Source organism: Aspergillus oryzae, chromosome 1, assembly GCF_000184455.2.
Source record: "Aspergillus oryzae RIB40 DNA, chromosome 1".
NCBI lineage: Eukaryota > Fungi > Ascomycota > Eurotiomycetes > Eurotiales > Aspergillaceae > Aspergillus > Aspergillus oryzae.
Window position 1 is genome coordinate 5,369,461 of NC_036435.1, and position 24,593 is coordinate 5,394,053.

General features: G+C 48.6%; 6 protein-coding genes across 6 annotated transcripts; 3 read left to right on the forward strand and 3 right to left on the reverse strand.

The window, feature by feature from the left end:
* Nucleotides 1-725: 725 nt before the first annotated feature.
* Nucleotides 726-1,913, reverse strand: AO090005000412 (electron transfer flavoprotein subunit alpha/FixB family protein; the record flags this gene model as incomplete). The annotated part of the gene is made up of 3 exons (XM_001817429.3): nucleotides 726-1,306; nucleotides 1,374-1,542; nucleotides 1,620-1,913. The coding sequence occupies 3 exons, from the start codon at nucleotides 1,911-1,913 to the stop codon at nucleotides 726-728; spliced, it is 1,044 nt and encodes a 347-aa protein (XP_001817481.1).
* A 477-nt stretch (nucleotides 1,914-2,390) lies between these two features.
* Nucleotides 2,391-3,650, reverse strand: AO090005000411 (uncharacterized protein; the record flags this gene model as incomplete). The annotated part of the gene is made up of 2 exons (XM_001817428.3): nucleotides 2,391-3,512; nucleotides 3,582-3,650. 2 exons carry the CDS (start codon nucleotides 3,648-3,650, stop codon nucleotides 2,391-2,393), a joined length of 1,191 nt encoding a protein of 396 aa, XP_001817480.1.
* A 5,195-nt stretch (nucleotides 3,651-8,845) lies between these two features.
* Nucleotides 8,846-10,214, forward strand: sun1 (SUN family protein UTH1; the record flags this gene model as incomplete). Its single annotated transcript, XM_001817427.3, has 3 exons — nucleotides 8,846-9,674; nucleotides 9,733-10,109; nucleotides 10,173-10,214. The coding sequence occupies 3 exons, from the start codon at nucleotides 8,846-8,848 to the stop codon at nucleotides 10,212-10,214; spliced, it is 1,248 nt and encodes a 415-aa protein (XP_001817479.1).
* A 1,291-nt stretch (nucleotides 10,215-11,505) lies between these two features.
* On the forward strand, nucleotides 11,506-13,767 carry fhdA (putative transcription factor Tos4; the record flags this gene model as incomplete). Its single annotated transcript, XM_023234113.1, has 3 exons — nucleotides 11,506-11,681; nucleotides 11,761-11,903; nucleotides 12,101-13,767. 3 exons carry the CDS (start codon nucleotides 11,506-11,508, stop codon nucleotides 13,765-13,767), a joined length of 1,986 nt encoding a protein of 661 aa, XP_023088949.1.
* Nucleotides 13,768-15,545: 1,778 nt separating this feature from the next.
* AO090005000407 (uncharacterized protein) lies at nucleotides 15,546-16,265 on the reverse strand (the record flags this gene model as incomplete). Its single annotated transcript, XM_023234114.1, has 3 exons — nucleotides 15,546-15,601; nucleotides 15,716-15,941; nucleotides 16,074-16,265. The coding sequence occupies 3 exons, from the start codon at nucleotides 16,263-16,265 to the stop codon at nucleotides 15,546-15,548; spliced, it is 474 nt and encodes a 157-aa protein (XP_023088948.1).
* A 3,142-nt stretch (nucleotides 16,266-19,407) lies between these two features.
* Nucleotides 19,408-24,500, forward strand: AO090005000406 (regulator of nonsense transcripts 2; the record flags this gene model as incomplete). Its single annotated transcript, XM_023234115.1, has 8 exons — nucleotides 19,408-21,558; nucleotides 21,630-21,921; nucleotides 21,972-22,129; nucleotides 22,186-22,464; nucleotides 22,525-22,851; nucleotides 22,905-23,046; nucleotides 23,098-23,197; nucleotides 24,302-24,500. The coding sequence occupies 8 exons, from the start codon at nucleotides 19,408-19,410 to the stop codon at nucleotides 24,498-24,500; spliced, it is 3,648 nt and encodes a 1,215-aa protein (XP_023088947.1).
* Nucleotides 24,501-24,593: the final 93 nt, after the last annotated feature.

Sequence of the window (24,593 nt, forward strand, 5' to 3'; positions counted from 1 at the left end):
GCGATGTCATTAAAGCGTTCAAGAGGTCATTTCATATTTCGATAGTGCCGTACATTCAATTGACCAGTTTGGTGATACTCTCGATCTCTAACTCCGTATCTGTGGACCGATTAGATGGAGTGGGCGATGCGACGCGCTTGAACGCGCCGACGAGTACGCGCTAACCCTAAATGGGTTTCAAGTGTATGCGTCGGGACCCGGGGCCAGGTCTGAGTGACGCATGTTGGTCTATATGTGTATGTACGTACGATAGAATGAACGTGAAGGTTGTTTATTATTTATAACGGTTCATAAAATAATTGAATAACAGGTTAAACTTGCTCCCTGATCATAGAATGAAAGTCTTCTAAGGAAACGAAAGTTGCGATGTTTGGGAGCATCTCGCTACAATGATAATGTATAGATATAGAACCGTAGCAATTGAGATCTTCTCATAAAGAACTAAGCGGAAGGGCCTATGGTCGCAGCTCTTCAGGAAGTTCTCCTCATGATTGTTCGTATGGTTAATGGTCCATAGCTCCAGCGCTGAAGCATATCACCTATGCGTTAAACACAAGGGTTTACTCACGAAGATTCGTACAAGTATAGCGTGTTGTAACTAGGAGTCTAATTGCAATTTCCTAGCGCTAACAATGGATGGTATACTGTATAATGGACTCCGGCCCGGAACCTCGCATGAGACAAAAGGAAATCATGATACAAAAACACAAAAGCGAGAAGCCAAACTAAGCCTGGCTCTTCAGCTTTTCAGTCAACTCCGGCACCTTCTCGAAAAGGTCGCCGACAAGGCCGACATCCGCAACCTGGAAGATAGGAGCATCAGGGTCCTTGTTGATAGCAGCGATAACTTTGCTATCCTTCATACCAGCAAGATGCTGGATAGCACCGGAGATACCAGCGCAGAGATACAGCTGGGGTGCAACATTCTTGCCAGTCTGGCCAACCTGCAGACTGTTATCAGCGAAGCCACTGTCAACAGCGGCACGGGAGGCGCCAATAGCAGCGCCCAGCGTATCAGCCAGAGGCACAATCACGCGGTCGAACTCCTCCTTCGACTTCAAGCCACGGCCACCGGACACAACACGGGATGCAGTACCCAGGTCGGGGCGCTCAGACTTGGCGAGTTCCTCAGAAACCCACTCGGTCTGGGCGGGTGACTTGGGGTCAACTCCCTCAACGACTTCTGCGGAGCCGCCTTCGGTCTCAACACCTTGGAAAGCAGTGCCTCTAACGGTGAGGACCTTAATGGGGTCGCTCGACTGAACAGTAAGAATGGCGTTTCCTGCGTAGATTGGGCGGACGAAAGCTGTGTCAAGCATCAGCACATATGACTCATCGACAATGTCAACTTCCTCAGCCTTCCTTATACGTACTATCCTCGCTCTCAATTCCAGTGATATCGGAAACCTGCTGAACATCCAGCAAAGCTGCCACGCGAGGCAGAAGACTCTTTCCGAAAGCGGAGTGGCCGCCAATGATGTGGGTGTATTCGCCTTTCTTGATGTTCTCAACGAGGAGAGGGGCGTAGTTCTCGGGGAGACCCTAGTGTTCCATTTCCGTTAGAAACCACTGACACCCTGATTTCATGGCTCCTAAAACTATCTGTAGCGACCTCGTACCTTCTCATAAGCCTCGCTGTCCACGGCCACTACCTTATCCAGGCCCTTAATCTTAGCTGCCTCCGCAGCCGAGGTTCCCTTAACGCCGTTTCCAGCCACGAAGGCAGTGACGGGACCTCCTAGCTTCTGTGCAGCCGCAATCGCGGAGAGCGATGAGGCCTGGAGCTTGCCATCACGCTGCTCAAGGACGGCCAAGGTGGAGAGAAGGCGGGCGAGCGCAGACTGGTTGAAGGCCCGCGGAGCGAGTTGGGAGCGGACGGCGCGAAGGGCCGAATGTCTTGCGATTGGAATCATGATGGTGTATATTTGAGTTGATTATGAGAACCTGCTCTGGGCTCTTGTCGGGCTGCCAACAAGTAGGTGCAACTGCATAATAGTGAAGTTCTGCCGACGCTTTTGGCGGGCGGGTGGCTATCGTCGGTCCGCCAAGCACCCGCCGATCCTCGGAGAGCTCGGTTAACTGAGGGCGGTGTCCTCTGCAAAAGTGCATGACATGTGCCTCTGCAAGGCTACCTACGGAGGACCCATCTTGACCACAAGTCAATGTTATAATAAGGATACCTTATACCATTGCATTGCTAGAAAATATCTAATTACAGGGTAAAAATCAAAGCAAGGTAGCAACAATAACTTTTTTTCTTCAAAGGGTATTGCAAACACGCCCTATTGTCTAAATCATAAAAATCGACACACGTGACATCGGTACGCCGCCGGAGAACCTATAGTTGCAATTGACAAATATAATCCATATAACACCATAGCAGTAGTATATTATGAAGTCGACTTTCTCTTCTTCTTTCCAGCTTTCGTAACGGATTCTGCCGTCTTGGCAACGTTGCCATCCTCAAGGGCCTTGGCCTTCTGCTTCTGAAGCTTCTCTTTCCTGGCAGCGGCGTCCTCGTCCTCATCAGCAGCCTTGGGCTTCTTGGACTTCTTAGTGCCCTCCAGCAGCTTCTCATCCTCTGCACTCTGCTTGCGCTTCTTGTTCTTGGCGCCTTCGAGGGCCTTCGCATCATCCTCAGCGGCGTCTTCAGCCACATCACCCTCCTCAACCCATAATTCATTGGCTAACCAAATCGGCATGGCCATAGTAGTGGCACCCTTGATGTGAAGGGCCTTGATATTCCTCCAACCCTTCGTAATATACTTATCAGTCAAGCCCTGAACAACAGCATCAACGTTCTCGGACAGCTGCTCCGGGGTAAACTTGGATGAACCAATGCGGATGGAGGCGGTAGTGGCGGGAGCCAGCTGGACAGGCGCGGAGTGGAGTGCCTTCTCGATCTCCTTAGCGACAATGGCGGGAGAAGCGAAAGCACTGTCTTCTTCCTTCGACTTCTGCTTAGGGTCCTTCTTCACCCTCTTGCCATCTTTTTTCTCAACCTTGGCGATGGAAATAGGAATAGGCCGCTTGCTAGACTTGTAGAAGATTTTTCCAAGGGTATTGACCAAGCGCAAAATGATCCGGTCATCCGCCAGGAAGACATCGTGCTCGGACAGGAGTTGTCGCCGACTCTCGAAGCTCTGATATCTGGCCTTCAACTTGGAGTAGCCGATAACCCGGTCAATGCGGGAAGTAAGATGTTCAGGGAAAGAAGGATCGGTAACAATGTTCTTGACTGAGCGCTGAGGGTCGGCGGTGATGAGGCAGACACTGAGGTTTGAGGAGTCATTCAGGGAATGTGGGACGGTAATCTTGCCAGGCTTCAGGCGGTTCTTATCGACAACGTGCTTCTTGGTCGTGACCACGAGCCAGACAGCCTCGTTGTTAAGTGGGGTTTCATCGTCGGACTCGTCGTTGTCTCCAATAAGAGTCTTCTTGGTCGCAGACTTCTCCTTTTCCACCTGCTTCGATTTAATGTGTCGCAAAAGCGCAGAAGAAGCTTTGGAAACCTGCAGGCGTATCGTTAGCTACTGAGATCAAGTCTGCCATTGTTGACGCGGATATTGTTGGTTACATACCTGACTCTTCTCGAGTTGGTAAGGGGACCCGGAGGCCACCTTAGTAGTGACCGCTGTTGAGGACACCATTTTGCTATTTTGTGTCGGTTGCTGCAGATTTCGACTCGTCTCGAATTCTGCGATAATGGAGATCAAAAAAATTCACGGGAAGGCGGTGGGCAAATTTGTCCGGTCTTGGCATCGACCTAGATCGTGGATTAGTCATTCATGCTCCCAATGCGGTAGCAGTCAGCTACCAGGTCTACTCTTCATGATCGTCGCCCTAGTTTGAACGCTCGGTGGAATGTGTCATTCTATATGATAGACGTATATCAAAGTGTATTCTGCGCCTTTGGTTACAATTTGAGCTGGGATACATCGTCCCCGTAATAACAACGAGACGAAAAGGAAATTAACTAGGCAGCCAGTATACGAAGCTCGTTGTACATACAAGTGAATCGGGCGTCCAGAGAAAGAGAGGGTAAAAAGAAAAAAAAAAAAAGAAAAGGAAAGGAAACAGGGAGAGAGAATGCCTCGGATACAGCTCTCACACTTGCATTCAGGAATAGAGTCGTTGTTGCCTACTGTCGTCCAAGGTGTACGTAGAGCCCGGAAGCTCGGCTTGTTGACTCCATGACGGTTGAGGGAACATATTAAACCCCGTCCTCTGGATACTCCGCATTCCATGGGCGTCTGATTCTATAGGGCGAGACAACCAGTGTGGCCGAAATTATATATCCCCATTTAGTTTATACACAATGATGTGTCATGGTTGGATACCATTGCCGAGCTTTCTAGACATGATACAGCCCCCTTTGTGGGGTACACGTCAAACGGATGTTTTTGAGAATTGATTTTTTGTTCAATGGGCTGACGTTTTTTGGAGATTGCCTTGATGCCTACTTGAGAGTCGAATAGAAACCGTGACAAAGAGAGAGAAAGTCAAGGCCCTAGTAAAAAATACGTTGGAAACAACGGGCCCGGGGAGGATAACAATATACCGGTTCTGGTGTAGTAGTTGTTCGCACTCCGTACTCCGTAAAGGTGCAGCGCTCCGAATCCCCACTACAAGCCACCCAATATCCATGGTTCGACCACAAAATCAGCAGAGTGTATGGAGTAAAGGGCACTAGAAAAAACAATCAATGATCAGATGTAACGTGTTGGTCATTAATGATTATACGGAGCCTAGCCAGTAGATACCCCTGACGACTGATAGCTTCCCTGGTGCCCCACGGGACGAGATGGAGTACGTAACAACGGAAGATAAAGCCACGCAAGTGTGATGCTATTCGCAAACTCATCGCATGGACTACTATAGGATCACTCCCGAGTTCGAACGGGTGGGAACCCGGAGGTCGTCTCTAGCGTAATTATGAACATGACGCACACGACGTACGTATATAGCACTGTCTACGTGCTAACATTTCATAGGAAAGTGTCGGCACGATGGCCAACGCGATAACCATGCTGGTGACAAGAAGGAAAACTCCCCTTAAACAATTTTATTTTAATTGTCCAATACTTTGTCAAATTGACTAACGAGACTAGCGAAGTAAAATCGTTGCGACGATGGATACGTCCACACCTTAGTCTGCTCCGTAGGGAATAGGACGATTCCTCGGAGAAAAGCGGTTTTCACAGAGAAGACTAAATAACGCTTGTATCTCACTTTATCAAGTGCCAAGCGGCTTGCATTGGAGTTTTCCTATAGGATCTTCAGCTCACTGTGCGCAGCCTGCCGTGTTTGTGTAACTGTCAAGTGGGCACAACGCCTGGTCTAGAGTGAAGGAGAGTTATTTATTCGGCCAGTCTATTGATCTTCGTCTCCACGGCCAGGTCTTAGCACTTACTTGGCACTACACCGACGTTTCCAGCAAAGACATACAATACCTCCGTACGGCGAACGTTCTTTCTCCCATCATACGGTCAAGCTATTACAGGATGAATTGACGATAGCCTCGGTAGACCCGCCAAATTAGCTACCGCATTTCACCCATGGGCTCGTCGCACGGTTTTTATATCTTGGAATGGCTGTAGTCCGGTTAAACAGGCCAAGGATGCGGCATCTGCCTCCTATTTCTGAGATAAAATAGTGGCTGTGTGGCTGTTGGGTGACAGCGGGAAATCACGTCATCAAGAATCCAAGCTGTCCTGTTGACTCCTGCCATCAATCAGGATATTGATGCAGTGGCGTTGCAAAGAATGATATAAGAATGCTACAAATTCCGGGCCACATGGTTTAAGTGTGGGATCTGCAGGTACGCCCCTCCATGTATAGGTCGATGACAAGTAGTCCGCTGCTTAGCAGCTGATCACGAACATCATTAAAGGATGGGTATGTTCATGTGAACCCTTGCGCCATACAGTAGTTAGTCAATTGTAGACGACATTCATGATCTTAGAAGAAAGCATGTAGTGTCGAGTTGCAGGGTCGGGTCTGAAGGATACCCCTAGTTCCAGCAAGGGCGAGTCGGATGATATGGACATTTTTGTTCTGCAAGGCACTCAGATCTTTCTTTGTATTTGTGTTAATTTCCCTGCAGCATCCGAAATCCCAGGCACTTTTATGCGGCTGGGCGCCGTCGAGAACACAGGTAATATCCGCCTGTAGGAGACATTCCTACCTAGGTATTTGTTTTGTTTTATATTATATTCGATGAGATCACGCTGCATGTCGGTAAGTTCCAGCTCTTCTTATTTCATCATGTGGTTTTAATTGGGTATCAGAATCAATCGCGCATGATTTCCAATGTCTGTCAAGTTTACAGTATATACAGGGTTGTACAGAAGAAAGGATGTGTGATGTGTTCATGCGGGGTCCGTTTGAAAGATGATGATACTCATCTTAGCTCAGCGTCGTGATTTGGTAATTGTCGATGTCCTTTTGCTCGTGTTGTAAAATTAAGAGGGTGGCTGACAGTGCTCCATGCACTGTAGTTTTTCCGTAGCAAAAAGGAGAATAGAAATTAGAAAAATAATAATATAATAGCAAAAAAGTTCATCAATGCGTTATCGCAAGGGGTTCAGCAGTGTCTGGAGCGTGGTAACGCAAGATGTTCATGATAAAGAAACGGTAGATGCTCCGCAACGGTCTCCAAGTCTAGTCGATTTGGAAGAACGTTGGAAGCGGAGGATCCCCTATCTCTCTTTATTTTTCTTTTCAAATTTTTCTATTTATCTTTTTAAACCTTCCCAGCCCGATCGTTGCATGGAAGATGATCTGGAAGCCTGCATTGAACGCAGATCCCAGTGGACTCTCTGCCGCGCCAGAGTGGTAATGGTGCGTACAGTGCGTACATATATTACTTGTAGTAGTAAGACGGGTACGGCTACCCCGACGGCTATTAATACATACTCCGCTAGAACATACAGTTGGACGGTCGAGGCTGGTCGGATTCACTGGGAGAGTAAAAAAGCAAAAGAAATATGATAGAAAGAGGACCGATTTTCTGCGATGACTTCCAGACTCTGCCCCTTAATGGGGTCAGTCACGGGCACGTTGCGCTACCATACGGCCATGCAGTAGGCAGCATCGAAATCAAGACCGAAGCAAACACACGGGATATCATTGATGTTTGATTTTTGGCTACTTGAAGTGATCCATTGGTAAACAGTGATTCGTAGAAAACGAATTAGCAAAATAGAAAACAAAAAGTCCATACTACTCTTCTTCTTCTCTCTAACCATGGAAGGTCGATAGGTGAAAAGGTACCTCAGCCTTGAGGGGCTCCTTCAGGAAGCTGCTAATAATACCGGCGGCCCTAATGCAGCCAAACATAACGATCGGACATGAGACATTCCCTGGGTGTCGAATTTTGTGGCAATGGTTCGGGACCTCTGCGCGCGGTTGATTGGTGTACCTGACTGAGGGGAAAGTCAATTTTCCACCAGCCAATGCCTGTGTGGCCGTGCTGATTGGCTAGACCAGGCCCAGAGTAATTTCGGCAACCGCCAAGCTTGCATTCAGGAACAGGAAACTTCCAAACATGAAAAGGAAGTCTAAGGGGGGTAGAGAAAAGGAAAAATGAACCACCATTTTGCACGGCCGCCTTTTGACGTGGTATTGGAGAGGTTCCAGACAATTCCTAGGGAGGAGAGAGGTACTGAAATCAACCATACTAGTCAGGTACTGAAAATTAGTTGAGCTTAGTAAATTAGTCAAGTAACCACCACAATTCTGGGCGGCTGTGGACACGTCTCCCTCGGCGTCCCCCACTTCCAAAGGCCCCCATTCTCAGAGACTGATGATGCCCGTGGATAGTGCCTTGGGCCAATTTTCTGTGGTGTTTCCACCCCCCTATTCCTCGTATATCCACTCCACTTGTTGTGGTAGGCCAGTCCGACTGCAGATGTGCACCCATATCGGGACGGTACGGGTATGTACGGTACGGTAATACTCCTAAACAACAACTCTAAATACAATGTCTTGAGTCTTGGAAGTGGAACCCCTATTATTATTGTGGTGACTATTGCCTCTTTCTCTTTGTCTGTCTGCCCATCAGTGACAGTGCCACACACGCGCGCACACACACACACACACACACTCACTCACACACTCTCTCTCTTTAGTTTAGTTTAGTTCCCCCTGGAAGGGTCTGCACGTCTTGTCCCTCTTTTAGCCCCTGGGCGACTGACCGACGAAGTTTAATTCTCTCTTTTCATCTCCCTCTCAACTTCCTCTGCTCCTCGCGATCCTCCACATTTTACTCCTCCTCTCCCCCCAGAGCGTTTCATTTCTTCCGCTTTCGCCTGTTGACCTGTTGAAGTTCCCATCCGACCAGAGAGACTTGTTTCTCTCTCGCACATTCATTTGGAAACCTTGTCCGTGATTCGCTCCTTGGACACTCTCATAATTCACTTCGTACCTCGATTAGATTTACAGCGACAGCACTTCTGCAACTTCGACCTCTGTACAGACCTTGACCGAAGCGCGCACCGGGTTTTATTGCGACGTCGATGTATGTATCCTCGTTCCGAGAAAATGATGGACACTCCCTCCAAATTGCACCTCGCCTGGACTCCAGTCATAGTTCACCGAGGTGTTCGGAGCGTTGGGTGACCATCGGCTATGCTACCCATGTCGCATGTTGAACTGTTGCCGCCAGTAACGTTTCCATATTGTGCCGCAGCATGCGTGGATCAGTAACATGGCGCGCAATCTGTTCACATGTGACTCCATAGCCATATCCTCATGGATATACGCAAGCTAACTGGTATTTTGCATTGATATAGCCATAACCTGAAGGACTCTGTGATTAACCTTCCGACTTGACACAAACGCGATGAAGTTCAACGCAGTTGCTCTCACCTTGGCGACGGCTGGTTCCCTCGTGGCCGGTCAGCATCACAACGCCCACCGTCATCACCACAAGCGTACCGTTGACACTCAGGTCGTCGAGGCCAACGGCGCCACTGTTGTTACCTACGAATTCCAAGGCCAGGCGGTCTCCAGCGAGTTTGTGTGCAATGGTATCCGGGAAGGGAAGCTGAGATACAAAGAGGGCCAACCCGCCGTTGATGCCTGCCAGTCGAGCGCCCCGGTTTCATCTTCTTCCTCTACCGCGGCTGCTGCGCCCACGGAAGCACCAGCTGAGTTTGTGGAGACTTCCTCCGCCACTCCAGCTTCATCCTCCAGCGCCTCTGCAACCTCTTCGTCCGCTGCTTCCTCGAGCACCCCCACTAAGTCGACCAGCTCTGGTGCTAAGGGCTTGGACTCCGACTTCCCTGATGGAGAGATCGACTGCGGTACTTTCCCGTCCGACTATGGTGCCGTCGCCCTTGACTACCTGGAGCTCGGTGGCTGGTCTGGTATTCAGTATGTTACCATCGCTGGCGAATTCGTGAGCAAGATTGTCACCGCTGTGACCGGTGACAGCTGCACTAGCGGAGCCATGTGCTCGTATGCTTGCCCTGCTGGTTATCAGAAGTCCCAGTGGCCTAGCACTCAGGGCGCCACAGGCCAGTCCATTGGTGGCCTCGAATGTAAGAATGGCAAGCTCTACCTTACCAACCCCACCCTGTCCAAGAAGCTTTGCATTGAGGGTGTTGGTGGTGTTCATGCTCAGAACAACCTTGGCGAGGAGATTGCCATCTGCCGTACTGATTACCCTGGTAAGTTTATTCCTGAAGGCGTACTGGCATAGAAATAATTTCTCATCGTTGCGTGTAGGTACCGAATCTGAGACCATCCCTCTGGCCCTTGGCGACAATGAGCTTCAGCCCTTGACTTGCCCTGACGGCGAAACCTACTTCAAGTGGGAGGGCAAGGTCACCTCCGCTCAGTACTATGTAAACCCCAAGGGCACCAGCACCAAGCAGGGCTGCCAGTGGGGTGATGGTTCCAAGCCTATTGGTAACTGGGCTCCCATCAACCTCGGTGTCGGTCAGAACAATGGCAAGTGGCTTTCTATCTTCCAGAACAGCCCCACCACCAGCGTGAAGCTCAACTTCAACATTAAGATCCAGGGTGACAACCTCAGTGGATCTTGTAAATACGAGAACGGCAAGTTCATCTCTGAAACCGGCAGCAATGACTCTGGTTGCACTGTAAGATCCCTTTTCTTCTTTAAACTCGAAGGCACTCTGACTCACATGGTTATCCGATGACAGGTCGAAGTTCTGTCTGGCGAAGCTACCTTCGTCTTCTACTAAATAACCTGACGATACTGCATCGCTGCAAACGGGCACATCTGCTACGTGACTTGGCCACCATTAACCGGCTCGACTGGCCTGGGTAAATAGATCGCCGGCTCCTTTCATGCCATGTTCGCCTTCATGATCTGAAGTCCAGTTGTTTGCTTTCTTCTGTGTATCTTAGTATATTATCTTATGTGACTTAGGGATTTTTCCGTTGTTGTCACACTTTACCGCCTTTACCACTTGGTAGAGACGATTGTGGTTAGATATTTCTTTCTCTAGTGCCAAGTAACTGATTGTGGTTTTTATATGTACATTTGTGTTGCTTATTACGCAGGAATGGTTAACATTTTCATTAATATGATGTCATGTAGTAGCGGAGATTTCGTGGCGTAGACTGGGGTCACCACCTAAGGGGAGTGTGGCTGAAATTACGGAGTTGGGAGCATACGTAGCATAATGTTCTTCAAATATTCCAGACGGACAATCGGGGTGCTGTACGGAGTACTCCGCAGCGTGGCCCAGACCAACATAAAAATGTCTCCTGCAGCGCAGATTGGTTTCGTTGACTGGAATTGAATCCTACCCCTTTGGCTAGGTATTACCGTGTTCGGTGAGAGGGACGTAGGGAGGACAATGCAGAATGGCAGGGAGTAGTAGGCCGATATGTATCTGGTGTAGGGAGTACGCCGTCGCAGTCCCTCCAATCGATGATGGCCACAAATTTGTGAAACTTGCTGTAGACATCTAGAGCAAATTTCTTTCATCTCTCTTGCTTCGCCTCACTTGATGTTATTTTATTTTTTTTTTATCGCTAATGTGAGTGGACTAATGCGACGGTCGGTGAGCACTTCCAGTTTTAATTGAAACGTGGAAACGCGAAGGCTGGGCGTAGTGATTATCAAGATATTCGTCCCGAGTCAGTCGCGTGCATACTTAGGGCACTACGGAGTACATACTGTATGTTTCGAGTAATGATAGTAGTCAGATAAGTTTTCCCCTTCAGGGTTGCAGGTGGGACGCGTACAATGTAGGGTCTACGTCTTATCCGTAAGGTACTCCGTACAGTGAGAAAATATCCTGGAAAAGAATGCCGATGAAAAGGTCTATGGCTTGCAGCATTGTCCATTACGCCATAGATGATTGAATTGAACCAGTTTTTATCCCGCGGAACCCCTCCTTCAAATTCTTCTGTACGTATTTCGCAAGTCGTAGTGTAGCCTCCGACTCCACTGGCCGAGGTCCTGTCACCACCACCGTGCATCGCGCTGTCCAATGAGACCTGCGAAAACCCTGCAAGCTGCACATGGCTTTTGCTATTTTCGGAAAAGTCACTGCAAGTCTTTGCGGGTGCGCATCACGTGGTTTGGCGCGAGTCACGGGACTGGACCCAAAGAACGCGGAGCACATGACTCCAGACGCGGGGACGCGCCTTTCTGCCTCGGGCATCTATCTAGAGGCGAGAGAGGATAGCTCAATACGGTGTTTGGCAGTGTGCTTAAATCACATCCTGTTCAATTCTTCCTTTTACATAAATGAAAAATCACGTATAGAGATGCAGTGCAGAACAAACTTTAAAATGGCCAGGCTCTGAGGCTGCGCGACAGTCTGTGGTGGAGCTCCCAGACCCTCGCCGGCGCCTATCGAACGCGTCTCGGGCTGAAAGCGTGCATTTCCGCGCTGGACGAGAGACGCTCCGTTCCGGTAGGCATTCCACCACACACTATCCCTCACCCTTTTCTTCAATGCTCTTCATTCTTTTGTAGGCCAATTCTGTGCCTCCCAACCACCTGGACTTCGTTCTGGGAGAAGCATTGACGTTCATTCTCTTACAGTCACACGTCTCGTTCGTCTCTTCTTTCTCTACCTGCCTTTGTCGTCTCTCGACTCATCATCTATAGAAATAGTCCCTACCCGGCCTCGACGCGACCTCGAATTGAATTCTATCCGCTTGAGACTTATTCGAGCTTACCGAAAACTTGCTAACTGTCTGGAAGACGCCTCTCACATCATGGAGTCTTCTCCTCCAAGGAGCAGTTCGACTGCTTCTGTGGCAGGTGTGAAGCGTCCAGCGGCATTGTTACCTGCTTTCGAGCCACTGAGTTCTTCGCCTTCTCTTCCTCGACCCCAGAAGCGTGTAGCTCGCGATGATCATGGCATTGTGTCAACATATCCAACTCCTGTTCCGACGTCATCAACCCATATCATGTCCTCCTCACCCCCTCGAATGGCTTCGCGTCGAACCTTGACATCGTCAAATTCCGAACGAACTCCCCTGTCCACTGTCCCGACCATGATGCTTCCGGAGACTGGGGAGCCACTTCTCATGGGTAGATCTAGTGCATCTTGCCATCATCAACTCGCTGCCAACCGTATGATATCGAGAGTCCATGTCAAGGCTACCTATAAGCCTGCACCTAATCCCTTCGATCGTGATAGGGTTGAGATAATGTGCATGGGTTGGAACGGGATCAAACTTCATTGCCAGGGGAAAACGTATGACTTGGCCAAGGGAAAGACTTTCACGTCCGATATCAAAGACGCAGATATTATGATTGATGTCCATGATGCGCGTGTTTTGGTCCAATGGCCGCGAAATGAAAGAAAGGACTACGCATCAACCGATTCTGAGCAGACCTGGGAAGAGGCTACCCCACGACGCAACAGGCAATCTCGTCGAAGCTTGCATGACAGTCCTAATGTGGAACGCCGGCGCTTGGCTTCCCCTGTCTCGCCTTCTCCTGCAGTCAAGTCACTCATTCCACCCTCCTCGCCACTGTACACTCCAACACGTGCAAGAAATGCTGTGGTTGTTTTTGAAGATGAACCGTCTCCCGTCCGCCGTAAAAGCTCAGGGGATGCTTTGCTATCTGAGGCGAGCCTTCAGTCTACCTCCAGTATAGGGGATCTCTTGCAGAGCTCACAATCGAGTGACCTGAGTGATCTCAGTAAGCCCGATGACTTGTCGGACCACGATGAAGAGAATGATCCCATCGTTCATTCCTTTGGACCCTTTGGAGACAATCTCTTGCCCCGTATGGCTTCCTTCACTGCTGATGGCTCACCACTGCGCCCCTCGCGCCCTCGTAACCAGCACCCCGCTGAACCGCTCCGCCCTGCTCACTCTCCTAGGCAACCATCTAAACCGGCTGAGAGGGTTGATCTTGCACTGAGCAAGCCACTTGATGAGAGCTTTGAGAGAGTACAGAACCATGCTATCAATCAATTGGCCTTCTCTCGTCTTTCTTCAACGCCCTTCTCGACAATCTTGAATAACCTTCCACCCTCCCTTTGGAGGCGAGATACACATTCAAGGGAAGGACCTACACGGGATGAGATTCGCGTCATCATTGATACCACGAAGTGCATTGGGAAGGTCGCTCGGGAAGGAAAGGATGCTGCAGGGAAGCCGCTCGAGAGTGAATATTACTATATTCCCGACTATGATGATGACACGATGCGACGGGAAGCTGTGGTGCATGATCTCAGGAAGCCAGGTCTTCGGAACTGCCGAAAGCAACACAAGGTATGCTTGCTTGATAACAAGGACTTGTGGACGCGTAACTAATTTTTAGCAGCAATATTTCTGGCGTAAACCAAAATGAATCAAGTGACTGGAAGCAAGCTACCTTCACTCGACAATGACCCGCAAAAGCTCTCTGGATGGTTCTTGTTCTTAGTACATAGTTGCAATGACCTTTTCCTTCTCTTTTTTCTTTTGGACTCGCATAGCGTGGCGTGGCATACCCTGTTTGATTTTTTTGTTCTATGAAGGTGTACGACGAACGGTGAAATTTTCTTTTCAATTCCTTGCCTCACCTCCTGCGGCTTACGTTGAGCGCCAGAGGTAATGTGCTGTTGTCCCCATGGGACATCCACACTCATTCCACGGTTGATCATTCTGACTACCATGTTAGTTCTGGTCTTTGCTGGAGTTGTTGTATCGACAGTGATGACCTTGTTTCTCTGTTTGTAGAGGTGCTGTCTATTGACATACCTGTATGACTTGATTTGGATTTTTATCCGGCCAGTGACTTGCTGATGTATTGTATTCCACTAACTTTGGACACACTTATGATGTATGTTAACAGAGTTTCTTTATCGAAAGAAAAAATATCTAGTTAGTTTTAATCCTAGACCTTATCTGCACTCTGAAGCCCCTAGTTGCAATTTGTTCATGTGTCCAGGAACTACTTCCAAGGCTCGCAGCAAATCCTCTTTTAGATACTCCGCATCCTCGACACTCAGACTTAATGTAATCAAATCACCATAAAATCTGACCCTCTTCGCGCACTTCTCGAGACATCGCATTATACCTCATCATCTCAGGGACTTAACACAAGCTCTCAACGCCGCCCAGAATTTCCGCAACGATGAACATTGAACAACTTAACTTCCCAACGAGACGCTACTTAACCACAACACCGCCCAGCAGATGACCAAACATACTTGAATAATCAACAGACAGTCAAGGGTTTAGGCCTAGATACAGGCAGTGCGAGACTCCGCAAAAGTCCACAGACGCAATGTTTTCACATGCTGTGCGCAAGCCAACAGTCAAAACGACTGAGGATAGTACTCACTACGTTCTGGCAAGATGAGAAGTTCTTCGATACCCCGAGTCATTAAACGCTATGACTCCCATCTGTACTTCCTAGGAAGTGAACCGTCAGATGTTAATCCAAACAGAACTTGGAAATACCCGCGTACTCTATGTGCATTGATATACTTCGTGACGGTTATGTAGCACGATACCTGCACCATGCATCAACGGCTTTTGGATACAGGGTGACAGGAATGTGCTATCACTCTTTTCTTGGAGCTCCAGCAGATAGGGTTGGCGGAGATTGATGAGGACCCTGTGTGGGTTGCGATGGGCTTTCAGGTAAAGGGTCGTGGCTAGAGGGACCTACGTCGTGCTTATTAAACCTGTGCTATAGGATGGGAGGTGGAGAGGGTGTACGATATGGTGGTAAGAGCCTTATGCCAGAGTCTAGGAGATGTGGGTATTCAATGAATATCCAACAACCTCTAGCTCTCTATACACCACGGTGAACCATACATAGCAAGGAAGACTAAGTAGATTTCTTAATCCACACACTCAACATATCCGTCCCCTTCCCATTGGCATACGACCTCTCCGGCTTCAAGTACAACAATCTCTCAAATGCCCCCTTCTGCTCACCCTTAACATCCTCACCAACATCTCCACCAACAATCCCATCTCCACCCTCCGCTAACAAATCCCAATGCACCCCTTTCAACCCCCAAGGCGGCCCAAGCATCTTCGGATCCTTAAACAACGGAAACTCAAGACAAACAAGCTGTCCACCCGGTGCAAGCGAATCAGCCATTCTCCCAGCCCACTGACGACGCATATTCGGATGAAGCGCACAGAGGAACTATACCCATCAGTATCACTCACGTACCCACCAACCACCCCAAGAATGAAAAAAAAGAAGCAAGGAGAGTAAAACGAACCGTATAATCATAAATCAAATCAAATTGCATTCCACCCTCCCAGTCTCTTTTAAAAAAGTCTCCCTGGAGAATGGTCACTTCGCCCTTCCCTACTTCCGGGTTCTCCTTAAAATGGGAACCGAAGTTGTAGTCCTGCGGATTGTGCAATTCACTCCGTGCATACTCCCGCGCGACAGAAGCACCTGTTTCTGAGACTTCGAGTCCGTAGACCTCGAAGCCGTGCAGTGCGAGCATGACTACATCGTAGCCTTTTCCGCAGCCCTGGGGGTATTGTTAGTTTCTTAGGGGTTACTGGGAGGTATCACTTGTATCTGGTCACACATTCTCTTCTAGGAAGATAGAGGCGATAAAGAAAGAAGAAGAGAGAGAGAAAGAAAGAGGGAAAAGACATACAGGAACAAGTGCTTTTTTCCTCCTCCCGTCTTCCGTAAGTGGGTTAACTCTCTCCTCTATGAAATCGATCAGTGCAGGCGAGGGCATGCCTCTGTCCCAGAGGTTGCTGCTATCTGTGTCCCAGAGCTTGGACCATCCTGCTGTTTGGTCGTCTGGTGAACTGGTAGATGTGTTAATGTGTGTTTTGTTCATTGGAATGTCATGGAGGAGAGAGGGAAAGAGAGAGGAGGGAGGGAGAAACACTGAGCCTTGAAGTGCTTGACGAGGCGGAGTTGGCCTGCTGCGTTTTGGAGAGTCTCTTTTTCTTTGGATGATGCCATTGTTTTTTCTTTCTCTTTCTTTTTGTATTTGGATTGGTTGTGGTGAGAGGTTTGGAAAATTGTGATATTGACTTTCCCTTTCTCAGATTTATATCCTGTTTAGATGTACAGGGTAGAGTCTAGAATGGTATTGATAATAAATATAAATCTGAGGCAAAGTTTGTAGAGTCCCTGGCTGGAAGTTTCTAGTTCGTCAAAGACATATGTTGTGTGCCTTTAAGAGTTCCGTTTTGGGCCTGGGAAGTGGGGATTCCGTCGTTGACTATGGCTAAATTACTCTATTAGGAAATGTCAAGGGCGTTGGTGCGGGCTGTCCAGATATTTTTGAGTGTTTACAGAGTTGTTATTCGTGGAATAGGTCAGGTCGATGCTACATTGAGAGTGTTTTAGTTCATGCAGTTATCTAATAAATAGCTTCCCTTCCCCGCCTAGTTCTCTTCTAGGATCTACTACTACTGTGTCTCTAGAGACGTGAAGTATAAGACGATGGCATCTCCATACCTTGGCCAGCTTTTGAATGAATCCATCGCAGACCATATTGGCGCTACGCCTTTGGTGCAGCTGAATCGTCCCTTCCTGCTTCGTTTGGGATTAAAGCCATAGTCTGTGCGAAGCTGGAATACTTCAATGCCGGGCGCTCTGTTAAGGATCGTATTGCGAAGCGCATGGTGGAACAGGCTGAGAAAGATGGGTTGATTAAACCGGGTGATACATTGATTGAAGCTTCAAGTGGAAATACCTATGCTGGTAAAATACCTATAGATTTGAAATCTCCTGGCTGATGAAGACCTGCGAACAGAGGCATAGCCATTGCCCTTACTTATGGCAGCGACTAAGGGCTATAAATGTATTATCACATTGTCTGAGAAGATTTCATTGGGGAAAGAACAGATCCTCATTGCTTTGGGCGCCAAACGCACACCTGCCGGAGTGCCCATTGAATCACCGAATTCTATCCTCAGTGTTGCCAGACGTCTGGATAAGGAGATACCTAATTCCTGGATCCTTTCTCCTCCTTGGTAGGATACAGACAATTTAAGAAGATCAAGCGATTTTCCCAGGACATTCAGCTGATCCTGACTGAAGGTTGATGTGCTCCTCTTCGATCTAGAACTATCCAGTGTCGTTTCGGAATCATGAGGAATGGCAGCCTCCGTAGCGTGGGTTGACGATGCTTCAGACTCTGAAGCATATAATCAAGATTGAAGGGCATATCATCCGCAGGAGTCGTGTTGTTATTCATTGATCTCATCTTTTCGTTGAGTTCAACGTCGACTCTGTTATGGTGAACGGGAGTGGATTTGGATGAAGTGGATCTGAATCTGAGGGACGCCCATATGATTACCGATTCGGGTATAGCGCCAGGTGACATTGTCTCGACCGACGGAAGGAAAAGCATGACTTCATCGCGATTTTACTTCTGAACTCCTCAACAATAATACATGGGTTTCGGATGGCAACAGACAGTCAACATATTCTCACCCGACAAATTGTTTCGATTCAGTCGGCCTGAGCGCCAATAAATCTCCAGGTTCGCCACAACGTATGACATGGCATGTCACTATTACGCAGTGACTAGAGCCATATAACTAGTACCCTCGCAGACCCGTAATGTGGGTTTTACGCTTTGATATCGATACTTTTACTGAAGGGTTGCAGTTTAGCTCAGAAAACCTGATCGGTGCACTCAAAGCAAAGTCTTTCTAAAGATCACAATCACCATTTACCATACTTTCTCTATCAACGAATAACCATTCACCTGGCCAGTTTCTACTTCACTATTGCCTAGTAGTTCTTCAAAATGTCATCTGCAGGCCAGAATGGAGAAATCCCTCAAACTCACCGAACTGTCCTGCTTCCTGGTAAACCAACCAGCGGCAAACCTTACACAAATGACCAGGAAGCACTGCCGAGAACTTCCGATGTTGATCGCGATAGTCGACACTCGAGCGAGGGCTGGAAACCAAGGATTGATCGACGCCAGAGCTGGAATGAAGAGGACAGAAAACATGAGCTCCAGGCTTGGCTATTAGGAGTGGAGGAGGGTAGGGAGACCGGCTTCACCGAATCGTCTCACGAAATCTAATGAATGAATGAATGAATGAATGAATAACGGAATGATTGATGATGGAAGGTGAGATGGACCGGGTATGAAAGCTGTCTACTATGATATGGGTTTATGCCTAGGTGGATAGGATCAAGCTGACAGCGGGCTGTTTGAGATTCTGTTCGCGTTCTCGCCTCGAGCCAGTGGCTCTTCTCTCCTTATGTTTAGTATTTATTATTATATGCCTATCAAATTGATTAATGGCAATGGGCTCGCCACGACTTTGAATCGGTAGTGGAATAGTGGAACTATATATATTTCAGAATCCTCGTCATATAGGTCGTAGTAGCAATAGTACCTAGTAGACAAAAAGAAATGAGGTGTCCTTAATCATGATACTAACACTAGTCAACAAGGTGTAGATTATTTGAATACTAGAGAAATCAAAAGAAAGAAAGAAAGCAAGAAAGTAGAAGATTGGGTTGTAGGAGGTCAAGGCAGGACATAGTTGTTATAGACCTGCGCGGAAAACCCCCCGGTGTGGATTAAATTGGTCTGACTTGCAACAGGGACCGCCTTCGGCTCCCACTTTCGCCGCCGCAGCGTCTCCGACCCAGCTTTTCATAAAAGCACCTCAGCCCTGGCGCACGGTGACAGAAATCTCAAGACGTTGCGCAGCGCTCGGTACCAACGTGCTTCACCAATGTGGCGTTCAAGTCACTTATGCGCTTTCCTTTCCGACTTTTTGAAAGGACCCCACGATAGTTAATCGACACCGACTGTGCGGACAACAGACGGCAGTAAGAGATGGATCGTCAAAGGAAACGTGCGTACCCCGCACCCCGTCTTCAACTCCCATTTACCATATATAGGTTTTGTTTTTAACACCGAGTCTTGTTCTAGGGGAGCTTCGCAATCTCAATGAGAGAGCTTGGGCTGGCGAGAGTGGTAATGACGTCCCAATACAATGTCCCGCACAACAGGTCCCAATCTAACCGCCCAACCTCATGAAACAGATATCTTCCCAGTTAGCCGATCCCTTGATTCAGCGCTGAAGAAAAACACCGCTTTCATCAAGCGTCTACGCACCGGAATTAGTGCTTCCGCCCAGCAGACCTTCTTGGCTGATATCCGCACTCTATCGCTCCACAAATATCTGTCAGAAATTATATCCGCTTGCTATGAAGGGCTATGCAAGTTGAAATCGCCGGGGGAGATCGCCACGGGCGTGGAAATCGCGAGCGCACTGCATCAACGGTTCGGACCAGCCGAGTTCACGAGACAAATTGGATGGTTATTGGGTCGAGGACTTAGCACACCGGATAAGGGACAGTTGAAAGCGCTCAGCCAGGAGGTGCGCGAACGCGAAGAAAAGGAACGACTATCCCGACATCGAGTTTTGCTAAGAGTGGCCACAGAGCTCTGGTTGGTTGGTGTGCTCAGGACGCTGGATGATATCGAACGACCGGAGGACTTGGGTGCCAAGGGCAAAGACGGTGTTGTTGGGATAGGTGGAAAGGCCTCAGAAAACCCAGTCAAAGCCAAGGTCCCATCGGCAGTTCGGGACAGTGATAAGGAAGCAGAGCCATTTCCCCTGGAAGTGTTGAAGGACCTATTGGGCCATGATCGTGACCACACCAATCTGCCACTCGCCGTTCTGTTTGTCAAGAGTTTCAGCTGGGATATTCTCGGAGCGAAGACAGTGGAGGAAGGAAGGAAAACCGTAGAGGCCGATGGAGCGACGACCCCTGCAGAGGCTACAAATGGCGAGGAGGGCGCGGGAGATGTAACAACAGCTGAAAATGACCCTCCTCTCATCCCAGAGAAGACACAGGCTCGTTTTAAGAGCATTCTGAATCGGTACCTGGAAGATGTCAAGGCGCATGTTGTTCGTGACCAAAGAGCACTGGCAGCCCAGAGTCGTCGTAACGCCGAGGCTTATGTCAAGAGTGGTGAAATCTTCGAGGACCGCCAGGCCAACTTTGAGAAGCAGAGCAAATCTTTGGAAAAGTTGGTTGCCAACACGCAGGTTTTGTGTGAGGCTTTAGGAGTGGAAATGCCCGCCTTGGCTGAGCAGGAATCTGCCGACCCTGCATCGAGTGGAGGAATTGGGCTTGTGAAAACGTCCGAGTACCTACGCGGCCATGGCGATGGTGCCGGTATCTGGGAAGACGAAGAAGAGAGGCGCTTTTACGAGAATCTGGTTGACCTGAAAGGCAAGGTTCCAGCCGTTCTCCTAGAGGATGGTAAGAAGAAAAAGACAGACTCCGATGAAGCAGGGAAAAAGAAAGATGGTGAGGATTTGGAGAAGTCCGAATCAGCCCAAGGCCAGCCATCAGAAGAGAAGGCTGCTGCGGATGCAGACGATCAGTCCATGGCCATTGCAAGCAAAACTGTCGGAGCCCAAGTCGACGCGCTGTTGGCTAAACTGCCCGATTTGCAGACGAAGGACCACGTTGATCAGTTGGCACTGGACTTTTGCTTTCTCAACTCCAAAGCATCTAGAAATAGGCTCATTAAGGCTGTGTCGGATGTGCCGAAGGGACGTATCGATCTCCTGCCCTTGTATTCGCGCCTGGTCGCCACCCTTGGGCAATACTTGCCCGATATACCGCAGGGATTGATCACTTATCTGGATGAAGAGTTCCGAAGCCTTCAACGCCGCAAGTCCAAAGAGTTTCTCGGGCAGGTTCGTATGAGCAATGTGCGCTATCTTGCAGAGTTGACCAAGTTTGGTGTGGTTCCGGAGCATATCATTTTCCACTGTTTCAAGGTCTCTCTTGACGACTTCTCTCGCATGAATATTGAAATCATTGGTTATCTCCTAGAGAACTGTGGACGTTATCTGCTGCGCAACCCCGAGACTTCCCCTCGAATGGCCTCATTTTTGGAAACTCTTGGGAGAAAGAAAACTGTTCAGCACCTGGGTCAACAAGAACGAATGATCATTGAGAATGCAGTTTACTACGTTGACCCTCCACCCCGACCGGCTATTCAGCAAAAAGAGCGTACGCCTATGGAGTCTTATATCCGGAGGCTTATCTATTTGGATATGAACAAGCGCAATTATACCAGGATCTTGAAGTCAATCCGCAAGCTACATTGGGAAGAACAAGAGGTAGGAACTTCCTCCCTTGGAATTGGGGCGTTTTCTCTTTTTTTGATAAAAGTTACTAATACCACTGCCAGGTCGTTGACATTATAGAGCGTGTATTCAGCAAGCCCGTTAAGGTGAAATATGGCAACATCCACCTTCTAGCGATCCTAGTCAGCGCTCTCTACAGATATCACCAGGAGTTCGTTATTGGTATCGTCGACAACGTCCTCGAGCAAATCACACTGGGTCTTGAGCAGAACGACTTCAAGTTCAACCAGAAGCGCGTCGCTGAAGTCAAGTACCTTGGAGAGTTGTATAACTACAAAATGATCGACTCGCCTGTTATTTTCGATACCTTGTACAGGATTGTTACATTCGGTCATGGTAAGCCAAACCGAGCGACAAGGACTACCCCAATACTAATGATAATATAGAGGGCGGTACGCCAATCCCGGGGAAGCTGAACCCGTTGGATCTGCCAGATGACTTTTTCCGAGTTCGCCTGGTCTGCACTCTCCTGGACACCTGTGGTCACTGCTTTGACCGTGGATCTGCCAAAAAGAAGTTGGACTTCTTCTTGACGTTTTTCCAGGTAATAACAGTTGTCAATCGCTAGTTCATTGGACATGTTATTAATTGTTCATGCAGTACTACATGACGACAAAAGATCCACTGCCGATGGACATTGATTTCCTTGTCCAAGATACATTCTCTATGACTCGTCCTCAGTGGAAGTTAGTCACCGACCTGGAAGAGGCCACCCGTATCTTCGGGGAGGCTGTAGCTCAGAACTACAAAACACAAGACGCCGAGAGGCCTGCAGAGCCAGATGATGAAGAAGCAGAAAGTAGCTCATCTGATGAGGGTTTCGAGGATGATGTCATGCCCGAGGTGGACGAGGACGGAGAGTCCAGTGATGAAGCTGAAGTGAGTCTTAGTTACGCTGCATATAGACTTGAATGAGCCGTGCTGACAAAAGTCTCATAGGCATCGGGCCCCAATGCCGAGCAAAACGGTGACAGTGACTCTGAAGACGAACAAATCTTCGTTACACGCCAAGAGGAGGAACGAGACCCTGAGGCCGAAGCCGAATTCGATCGTGAGTTCGAAAAGATGATGGCAGAAAGCATGGATTCCCGAAAGTTCGAACGCAAGGGTGTGTTTGACATACCTCTTCCCATGAAACGAGCTCCTCGGGATGCAGCAGGCGAAAGTGCCCCCGAGACTAGTCAACCACAACCACAGCCGCAGCCGCAGCCGCAGCCTAGTACGATGGCTTTCTCCTTGATGACTAAAAAGGGAAACAAACAACAGGTCTGTTTATACATGTTCGAATATCCAAAGAACCGTCTGCTGACTGAGACTAGACCCGTACCATCGACCTGCCGTCTGATTCGAGTTTTGCAGTTGCCATGAGAAGCCAGCAGCAAGCTGATCGAGAAGAACAACAACGGATCAAGAACCTGGTACTTAATTACGAGATGTCCAACGAGGCCGAAACTGCTGAAGGTGCGATAATCCTCTAATTACAAGTGCTGATCACGGCTAACCTATACCCAGCGCTCGAGAAACGCTCCCCCCGCGACTCCAGGGTTGATAAATCTGGTGGGAATCGGACGGCATTCCGTTCTCGTAAACTGCAGCTGAGCGACGTGAACTGGTAAATTAGCCAAAGGGATTCTAATCCACCATACGAACGGGTACCGAGCCACCGACCTCATCAATACTAGGTGCATGAGATGTGCTTTTTTTCTGCACCAGCTGCATACCTCCCGCGGGACCTCCTGATAAGTTATCGCGGTCTCATGTCTGGTGAAAGACACAGCATCGAAGCTCATCTGGAACCCATATTTATGAGAATACATGTTTATTCTTAAGGGCCCAAATATGTCTTGTGCGTGTGAACCCAGTCTTGCACTTGCCCGGGAAGAATTGATGCAGGATTCAACTCACTGTTAGACAATCCTCGGACAATGGAAAGAACAACACCATGAGATACAGTGATGAGACATGCTGTGGTCACCCGCACAACTCCCCTGTTGCGGCACTGTACGAGCTCAGCAACGTTGAGAAGTGACCTGGACCTTGCTGAACTTTGTAAGGATCAATCAAATTTGCCAGAGAGATTCAACAATTTGCATGGAAAATTGCTAATGAAGATAATGCCATGTTTGTTTCATCTTAACCCTAAAATCCGTACCACGTGAACTGTAACTATCCTGTAAACTTCATCACAGCAGAGACGCTCAACAAACAATGTAACCAAGCATACTGCGGAGTAGAAAGCAGACTCTATTTCTATCAGGACTCTTTCCGAAAGGCCACAGCGTACAAGTACAATAAGTTACATGGTGAAGGGGGAAAACACAAGGCAAAAGTGGGAATGGATGCTGAGACTTCACACGCAAAACGAAATAAGGAAGGAAAACATAGGGAAAAACAATAGAAGAGAGATGACATGAGATAGCTTTATAGATAAACACGACCGAGAAACCAAATGAGGAGGGTGGAAGGGTATATAGTATAAAAAGAATACACATAGCTCCAACCAATCCCAAACTATTCCTCGCGGACCCAGAGCAGTTCAGACCTAGTCCCATGAAACTTTTGAAATTTTATCCACCGAGATAACCAAAAGATCCGACTCTGTTCCGTTGGCCCATGTCACGCGTTTTCAACATACATAAATGAGTTGCGAATTGCTTTATTTCTCGGACTGGGTCTCGTTCTTGTTTTCCGTGTCGTGCCAAGCCTTGGGAAGCAGCTCATCGCTCTCGGGGAGCTCGCCCTTCTGCGAAAGCTCTGACTTCACCTGGGCGGTAGTCTCCTTCGCGCGGGCACGCTTCTCCTCGGGATGCGAAGCCGCATCAATCTCGGTGGCTAGGGGCGCAGCGTTCTGGGCCTCACCCTCGGGAGCGGGAGCAGGAGCACCTTCCTCATCGTCTTCAAGCTCAGCGCCGTAAACCTCGGGATACTTGCGGAAACAATCTTGCATGCCCCTGTCGTAATAACCCAACGTTAGCTCCACGATCCAACCCAATAGAAAAAAAATTACA